Source organism: Microtus ochrogaster, chromosome 26 (assembly GCF_000317375.1).
Source record: "Microtus ochrogaster isolate Prairie Vole_2 chromosome 26, MicOch1.0, whole genome shotgun sequence".
Classification (NCBI taxonomy): Eukaryota; Metazoa; Chordata; class Mammalia; order Rodentia; family Cricetidae; genus Microtus; species Microtus ochrogaster.
In genome coordinates this window covers 14,896,610-14,906,038 of record NC_022025.1, presented here as the reverse complement: position 1 = coordinate 14,906,038, position 9,429 = coordinate 14,896,610, and the positions used below count along the sequence as shown (strand labels likewise).

The 9,429-nt window shown below is 41.8% G+C and overlaps 1 protein-coding gene across 3 annotated transcripts in view; it reads right to left on the bottom strand.

Annotated features, from left to right (window-relative positions):
* Window positions 1-349: 349 nt before the first annotated feature.
* Window positions 350-9,429, bottom strand: part of Lhfpl3 (LHFPL tetraspan subfamily member 3) — a 412,169-nt gene continuing 403,089 nt past the window's right edge. For 2 of the 3 annotated variants that reach the window (XM_026784657.1, XM_026784656.1), the window contains one exon: window positions 350-2,687. Coding sequence is in view for 1 of the 3 variants with exons in the window: in XM_026784656.1 (XP_026640457.1) it covers window positions 2,659-2,687 (29 nt within the window). In the remaining 2 variants the exon portion in view is untranslated. The remainder of the gene's footprint in view (window positions 2,688-9,429) is intronic. The other variant, XM_026784658.1, reaches the window with a different exon arrangement.

Genomic DNA, 9,429 nt, shown 5'->3' with positions numbered 1-9,429 from the left:
GAGTTATGTCGGCTGTGAGGCTGTTGTTGTATCTCTACTTCCTTCCTGCTCTCTGCTTCCCGACTGTAGATACAATGTGAGTCATGTCAGCTGTGAGGCTGTTGTTGTATCTCTACTTTTTTCCAGCTCTCTGCTTCCTGACTGTAGATACAATGTGACCAGCAGAGAAATTCCTGTCCTATGACTTACCTTCCATGATTGACTGTGTTCCTTTTTAATTGTAAACCAAAATAAAACCATCCTCCTTTAAGTTGCTGTTAGCCAAGTATTTGATAACAGCAATGAGAAGAAGAAACAAAACACTGGATCACGGGGCAAAGAAGGAAAATGAATGTGTACATGCTACCAATTTTTATAAGTAACAAAATCTTATTTTTTATTTTTTTTTTTACAGAAATTCAGATATTCCAATAAATTTCTTTACATTTCCTGGACCTTAAAAAAATTGCACACAACTTTTGGACATAATATAACAGAACAGAATGAGAAAGGGAGTCTTTTTTTTTTGTAAGGTAAAAACATACTTCTTATACTTAACATTTAGTGATTTACATGTATATTATCTATGTACAAATGGTATATCATCAATGACCCATCTTCATAGCTCGGTGGTATGCTAAATTACACTTAGGTTTCATGGCAAAAATCTCTTAAAGAAATTCTCATGTGGCGAGGAAGAACTTTTAATTTTTTTAAACATTACTGCTAGTGATGTAAGACTCCAGACAGAACCATAGTTTACATGGGTTAGGGGAGTCTAACACCTTCTGTTTTTAGTGTAGATTATGAGATGTCTCCCCTTAAATAAAAGATGATATTTTAAAAGAAGTTGTGTGTAGTTTGAGGCCAGCCTGGTCTACAGAGAGAGTTCCAGAATAGCCAGGGCTACACAGAGAAACCCTGTCTCGAAAAATGAAACAAAGTAAAAGTTGTGTGTAATTCAATTAGTAAGTAGGATATTTTGAATGCATCGGGACAACAAATAGCCCCCAGAATGACTTATACTGTAGTTATAGAGACCAAGTGTTCCCTTAATATAGTTCTTTAGGAAAGTCACACCTCTGTCAACTGGGTTTTACTTCCTTGAGCACTTGAGTGTATCTGTAATGTACTTTTAGCCATTTGAAACCTTTGGCTCAAAGTAAAAACATGGCTAAAAATACGAATGTGGTTTTATGCAAGCACAAAAGAGGGAAACCCTGATTCTACGTTAGGCTCCACCTGATGTTCTAGCGACAGAGGCGAATTCAACCTTATCTGAGCCCGTGAGTGAAGACATTCTATGTGTGTGTGTGTGTTTTGTGCTCAGGTATATAATATGGGCTCTTCCACAGAGCCCCCTTCATGTGCACCTCAGCTTGTGTTTACCTTCAGACAAAGAACTACTTCAATATTAAGCGTTTCTCTGGTGTTGGATTTAAGCAGGAGATGTTATAAGGGCAATGGTTGGGGGTACCTGGGGGAAAAGATCCTTGAAGACAGGTGGTGGGTTGTAACTACTACCAATCACTGGCTAACCCAAAGGAAAGAAACATATGAGAACTTTCAAAATCAACATTAATAAACAAAAGGTAACTTATTTCTATCAAGTCCTTTTGACATGTATAAGTATAGAGTTATTTACTTCTAAGGCTATAAACTTGTTTTTATTTATTTTGTTAGTACCACTTACTATTATTTAGAAGTAGATTTAATGGAACAATTTCTTTTATCAAAACAAAAATGAGTATATGTCAGTAAAGGAATTAAAGGATATGGGTTTCTAATGACATACGGATTAAAGAAATAGAGAACTCATATTTTAGGTATCTACTTGTAAAGCATATTAAATTCCTATGCATATTCTAGGGGAACTAGAAAAGGTGTCTATTTGATAGCAGCCTGTATATTACATGAGAGAGCATCCAGGCGAAAAGAAACTTTCTTTACTGTTCAGAGTTCCTTGATGCTGTTTCATCAATGACAGGGGCATCTATGGGGACCTATCACGTGACGGTGTACTTCCTAGGATTCACAGTTTGATGGAGTCATAGCACACGGCAGAAACATTTCCTTGGCGATGACTCAGACAGATTAAACTGAACACACACTTGGCAGGAAGTTTGGGGGGCTACACCTCTTAATAACCAAGTGGCTGTAACTAATTGCACAGTGAAATGAGTGGACAATAATGTTGAGGAACCAAAGATCAGGGGCATTCCTCAGTAAATGACCCTTAATCAGCTTCTTGGCTACTGAGACAGGAATAATCTAGAACTAACTGCCCTTGTGTTTCTTTTAGTAATATTGAAAGATTAAAGCTTTTTTTGTTTTCAGTTTGATTTAAAAAGGACAGCTTATAAACCTCAGCACATACGTATTTTACATGTTAATCTAGCAGGTGTGTATTCTTCTTTCTTAAACTATTTCCTGATTATGATTTTCATGAATGTTATCTGATCTTATTTAATGACAGTTTCCAGTGAGCTGGTGTTTAATCCGTGGTCGTAGCTCCGCTCGGAAAACCACCCGCAGCTCTGCTGACCTAGATTAGCAGGTGCGTCGACAAGTAGACTTTGTGCATATTCGTCTCTGGACTCTGGTCTCTCCCAAGTGTCTTCCTTCTTGATGTTGATGTACAAAGCTGTTTGTTTAGCTGTTGTTTGACTTGTTTTGTGCTCATTCTAGAGAATATTGGCTTAGCAGAACTGCAGAGAGAAGAAGGAGGAGAGAGAGAAAGGGTTAGGGGAAGAGAAAAATAAACATGATTTCCTGTCACCAAGATTTTCACATGTTCGTCATGACAATACTACCACAGCTGGGCCTAGGCAGAGGGCCTGCTTAGCATGCACAGGAGTGATGGTGCATGCCTGTCATCCCAGAACTTGGGTGGTGGGGGGAAGAGGATCAGAAATTCTAGGTCATCTTTATGTTCATAGCAAGCTCAAGGCCACCCTTGGTTGCATGAGGCCAAGTCTTCAAAACTAAATACCCTTCTCATGCCAAAAAAAAAAAAAGTTCAAATGCACTTTGGATTACCAAAGACTTTGTGTGATCTGTTCCATTATACACAGAGTATAGTATTCTCAACAGGGGGCTTCGTGAAATCCAAATATCCTCTGGAGTTGAGACTGCAGACTGCTTTAAAGGAATGAGGAGAAAGGCAGGGAATGAAGAACCATTCCAAACCTCACTGTCTTGCCTGGCATATAGAAGGTTTTCTATGTTCCAATTCTTCTCCCTTTCTTTCTGTTTTATTTATTTCACAAGATGTCATAACAGGTGAAAAAAAATGACTATATATGAATCATTCACAAATCCAATCACCTTTAAATACCAACCTTTTTCTTCCCATGTTTCTTCATATTTCTTACGTAAATGTACTCTAATTTTATAAAGTGGGAATCACAGTGTAGCTGACACTGTTTAAAATCTTTAACATGACATTAAACACTCTATCTCATTATATCAGCATCTAATGGCGGTATAAGATTCCATTCTACTTTTTTTTTGAAGAAAAATATACTTGCTGCCAAGCCTGACAACTTTATAATTTATTTATTTTTATTTTATGTACATCAGTGTTTTGCTTGCATGTGTGTATGTATACGGTGTCACGGGATGAAGCAAAACTATGAGATTATCAGGGAGGAAATGGATACGGTAAGATCCAATGTCAGTGGACTGGACTGGAGGAAGGGTGGTGGAAAGAATTTGTTTACTCCCCAGAGAAGTGTGTGTATACTAGAAGAGAAGGGAGCTGCTGCAGGGTAGGCTTCTCTTTGTGAAGATCCTGACTTCCAATGTGAACAGAACACTTGTGGTCAATCTCATCGCCCTGCTATCTGGGCCCACACTCCAGGGCCCGGCCAGGCCACTCGTCAGCGATCCCTAGTCTCTTTTTCTTGGGTCACATGACTTTCACTTGGTTAACTTCTCACCCGACCCCTCGCTGTAAGCTCATTATTAATCACTCAAGCTTTTTCTCCTGAATGGTCTCTTTTTTTTTCTCTTTGATGGACACTGGGTCTCCTCACCCAGGGTGTCAAGGAGTTGAGGAACGAATGGGAAAATTGTGCCAGGAAGCCTGTGAACTGGGTTTCTATTGGGACAAAGCAGGTTCAGTGCCTAAATTTCAAATGTGAGGAACTGTATTCTGAGTGTTGGCGCATGTCAGTCAAGGGAAGGACATCCTCATGTTTTGTGTATCGGGTGTTCTACTTGCCCATCATTGGTCCTGGCCCGGCTTCTCTCTGCAGGCTGCTCATTACAAGGCTTTCTGACCGTGTTTGCCTGAGTCTGAATTACTTAGACATTGTTATGCCTGGTATTTTTTCTTCCTAGTGTATGGCAGCACCGTGCAATGGCAATCTTGGGCATGTGAGAGTTCTGTAGCTCACTAGGCTGAAAACAACAAGAATATTGGTTCCATTGGGGCTCCGAACACAAACAGTCCCCACATATTATCAGGAAACCACTGTACTTGGGGAGTAATATTAGACTGTTATTACTTGTGCTCACATCACGTAAACAGAGAGGTGGGTGTTCCCACCTGAAAGCCTGGCCAACCTGTGCATACGCACAAGTTTATCAAGGGCAATAGGAAGAAGGGAGTAAGAAAAGGCAAGACTTTTCTTTCCTCATGCGACGATTTCTTCTTCTGTCTTAAGAGTCCCAGCTGTCAGGGCTGTTTGCAGAACTCACTGGGAATCTTAGTTTGCCTACACTGTAATCCCTGCCTTGTAAAACATTCTGCTCTTCTTAAGACTTTTGCTAACATTTTTCATGCACAGTGGATATTACCTATCAGGGAGGCAATTTAAAAGATGTCACATTTCCCCAAGTTTGTACAGAGCAGGGCGGAATAATTAAGTCATTTAATGCTGCTTGGGATCTTTGTTCTGTCGGGTTTGACCTTGTAGCCTGTCGTGGGCTCTGAGTTGCCCGTGTTCCATTGTCAAGGGGCTCTTTGCAAGTCTTTCTGAAGCTGTCGTTTGAGTAACTGCTCGGTGAGAGTCACAGGTACAATAGCCAGACTGTCCAGGCCATTTAAATGCTGCCTTGTTGAATTTTCTACGTGTTTACCAATGCTGACAGTAAGGTCTCCTGCTGGCTGCTTTCTGCTGATTGCTCTAACCGGTTAGGGTCCTGGAGCCCCCTCAATCAGGACAGCGAGAAGTGGGAGGGGGCAGGTACTGTCTGAGTAGTGAGAAAGGCCAGGCTTTCTGGGACAAATGGCTAATGAACTGCAGTTGTGAAAATGAGTAGAGAGGGAATCCAGCCTGCTTTTTCTCATCAACCATTTTTTGCCGTTTTCTCACACTCTAGTGTTTGGAACTGTGTCCGCTTCTGACAGGGACCTATGATTCCCTTCATCTCTGGGAGGTGGATTGCAGCCCCTTATGATCTGTAAAACCTCACTTGTTTTCTCTTTTTCCGCTAGCAGAATTTGCTCTCTCTGTCAAGGTCTTCTATGCTTCAGTTCCCCAGCTCTAAGCCAGCTTGATCTTTAAGTGCTTGCTGAACAAATGGAGGAAAATAGAAATAAGAGACTCTTTCCATCAGTCAGAGCTGCTGTGGGACTATGGTCTTGTACCCTGTAAAGATATTGGCCAGTCGGCAGACAGGAAGTATGGGCCGGGTGACCAGAACAGGAGAATTCTGGGAAGAGGAAAGGCTCAGTCTGCAGTCGTCACTCAGATGCAGAGGACACAAGATGAAAATGCCTCACTGATAAAGGTACCAAGCCATGTGTCTAACACAGACAAAAATTATTGGTTAATATAAGATTTAAAAGTTAGTTAATAAGAAAGCCTGAGCTAATAGGCCAATCAGCTTATAATTAATATAGGCTTCTGTGTGTTTCTTTGGGACCGAACGGCTGAGGGACCTGGCAGGACTGAAACCTCTGTCAATACAGAGCCCATTAAGTTAGTGCTTTTCATGTCTCGGTATGCATGAGAATTATCTGTGTATCCTGTAAAAGTGTGTAGGGTTTTCTTAAACGACAGAAATAGTAAATTTTATTTTCCTATTGTTTTTATTGAGCTATACATTTTCCCCACTCCCATTCCTTCCCCCCATCCTCTTCCACCCTCTTCCTGCCCCCCACCCCACATTCCCAATCTATTCAGGAGATCTTCCTAGGTAAATCCATGTGTGTCTCTCTTAGGGTTCTCTTTGTTGTCCATTTTCTCTAGGATTGTGGACTGTAGCCTGCTTATCCTTTGTGTTGTGTCTAGTATCCACTTACGAGTGAGTACATATTGTATTTGTCTTTCTGGGTCTGGGTTATCTCACTCAGGATGGTTTTTTTTTTTCCCAAGTCCGGCCATTTGCCTGCAAATTTTAAGATGCCATTGTTTTTACTGCTAAGCAATACTCCCTTGTGTAAATGTACCACATTTTCCTTCTCCATTCTTTGAGGAGTGTCTAGGTTGTTTTAAGGTTCTGGCTATTACGGACAATACTGCTATGAACATAGTTAACATAGTTGAGCAAATGCCTTTGTGGTATAATTGTACACCCTTTGGGTATATGCCTAGGAGTGGTATTGCTTGGTCTTGAGGTAGATTGAGTCCCAATTTTCTGAGAGACTGCCATACTGATTTCCAAAGCGGCTGTACCAGTTTGCGCTCCCACCAGCAGTGGAGGGGTGTTCCCCTTACTCCACATCCTCTCCAGCATAAGATGTCATCAGTGTTTTTTGATGCAAATGTGGTACATTTACACAATGATGTATTACTCAGTAGTGAAAAACAATGACATCTTGAAATTTGCAGGCAAATGGATGTAATTAGAAAAAAAAATATCCTTTGTGATGGTAACCCAGACCCAGAAAGACGAACACATACTCACCCATAAAGTTGATATTAGATGTAAAGCAAAGAATAACCAGGCTACAATCCACAACCCTAGAGAAGCCAGGTAAAACGCAGGTCACATGAAGGCCCCAGGAAAGGGAAAGTTAAGATCTTCTGGGCAAACTGGTAAGGGGAGTAGAAGGGAGTGGATGAGGGTTGGGAACTTGAGGGATGAGGGCTCGAGAAGGCCTAGGTGGGGGAAACAATGAAAGATATATCTTGATAGTGGGAGGCATTCTGGGGTTAGGGAGAAACCAGGTGCTAGGAAAATTCCCAGGAATCCACAAGGATGTCCCCAGCTAAGACTCCTAGCAATAGTGGAGAGGGTGCCTGAACTGACCTTCCCCTATAATCAGATTAGTGACTAATTGTCATCATAGAACCTACATCCAGTAACTGATGGAAGCAGATGCAGTGATCCACAGCCAAGCACTGGGCTGAACTCCTGGAGCATAGTTGAAAAGAGGGAAGAGGGACCATATGAGCAAGAGGGGTCAAGATCATAATTGGGAAAACCACAGCTGACCCAAGCCAGTGGGAGCTTGCGGATACTGGACTGACAGCTAGGGATCTTGTATGTGACTAAACTAAGCCCTCTGAATGTAGGTGACAGTTACGTGGCTTGATCTGTTGGATGGGCCTCTGGCAGTGGGACCAGAACTTATCCTGGGTGCATGAACTGGCTTTTTGGATCCCATTCCCTATGGTGGGATACCTTATAAAGTGTGCAGATTTTGACTTGGTCTGTCTGGAGCAGGACCAAGACTTTGGATTGCTAATACTCTCCCAGGTGTAGCTGATGCTGTTGGTCAAGTACCATGCTCTGAGAAGTGAGGTGTTAGACTTAGCTCTAAGGCAGAACGAGCTCCCATCCTAATAAGGTACTCGATACACAACAGGTGCTCCAAATGCATCTGTTGAGGTGACCCACACCTGTAATTCTACTGCTCGGCAAGCAGAGGCAGGAAGAGTTCTGTGTTTGAGGCCAGCTTGGTTTACATGTGAGCGCCAAGCTAGCCAAGGATACACAGTATCTCTAAACAAACAAAATAAAAAATCCAAAACCAAACCAACTAACCAACCAACCAACCAACCAACCAACCAACCAACCAACCAACCAACCAACCAACCAACAACAACAACAACCACTCCCTCCCCACCCCAAAAAAGCTCCAAAAAGGTATTTGTGAAATGCAGGTGTTTACAACAATCTGGTGATGAAAACCTTCAGCGATTGGTAGAGACCTGCTGCTCTAGAACTCTTGGAACTTTGTTTTAATTTCATCCACAAACTAATGCCCTAAGCCAAGGGAGCAGAGTGGGTGGGTGTTCTCTCTTCCTAGGTCTACATGGGAAGATCTTTTCTCCTATGCTTTCAACACTAACTTTTCTCCAATGTATATAAACAGGCATTGAAGAAATGGGCTAAAAGTGTTTGCCCTGGAACAGTCCTATGACATTTCTTTCTTCCCAAAGGTTTATTTTTTAATTAAAAAATGTTGTATTCATTTGTTTTTGAGGGTGTGGGTTAGTGCATGCCATAGCATGGGTGTACAGGTCAGAGGGCAGCTTGTGGGAGTTGGTTCTCTTCTTCCCCATGTGAGTCCTGGGGTTGAAACTCCAGCCAGAGTTAAGAGTCTTATTCACTGATGCCTTTTACCAGCCCCATCTTCTTTCTCAAAAATCTTTATTTTTCCTGCTCCTTCATTGTCAGTTTCTTTGTTTCCTAATTTCCATTGAATCTGAGACACTGATGTTAGCAGAAGCACAGCCTGTGCTAAATGGGGACCTGGGTCACTGTGGGTTGTTAGGTAATGTGATGGATAATGAGACTTGGGTGCTAGGCACAGGGTTTCCTCACGTGATCTTTTCTCACAAAGTAACTCAGGAGAAGGGGTTAACCAAAGAAGCTCTTTCTTTTTTTTCCCTCATCTGCATTAGGGATGTCTGTAGAATCTATTAATGTGACAAAACAGGTCCTCTTATTTGGTAAACCTTCCCTTTGCATACTGAGTGGATTTGTTGCTGACTTGAGAGTCTGGATGATATTCTCTGTCCAGTTTGACCTGAAGTTACTCCATTTTTTTTTAATGTAGGTCAAAAGGTTCTCCTTACAATGCCCACAAGAAAGGCCTAAGGCAAGGTGAGAGTACAGACTCCTCAGTTTTCAGGATGTGTTCAGATGATCTAATGTGCACCACCTATGCCTCCATCAGGGAACACTAGAAACTCACTTGCTATTTCTGTAATCCCTTTGTCTTCCCATATGGAGATCTAAACCACACACAAACACTCCACCATGTCTGTGGCCATCCTTCAGAAATGTAAGTAAAACTAACCCCAAATTCAGTGTTACCACACATGGAGTCCAGATCTGAACTGGATTCTGTTATAATCTGTCTCTGTTGCCATTGAATAGTCAGCCCCACACATCTCCCTCTCTATCCCTATTCTTCCTCTCTTTCTGAGGCTACTGATGTTGTGTCATTTCTCTGTTGCTCATACTACTCTCTTGGCCTGTGTTCTTTTGTTATATCCCTCCTTTTGTCTTCTCCTCAAGTGTAACACACACACACACACACACACA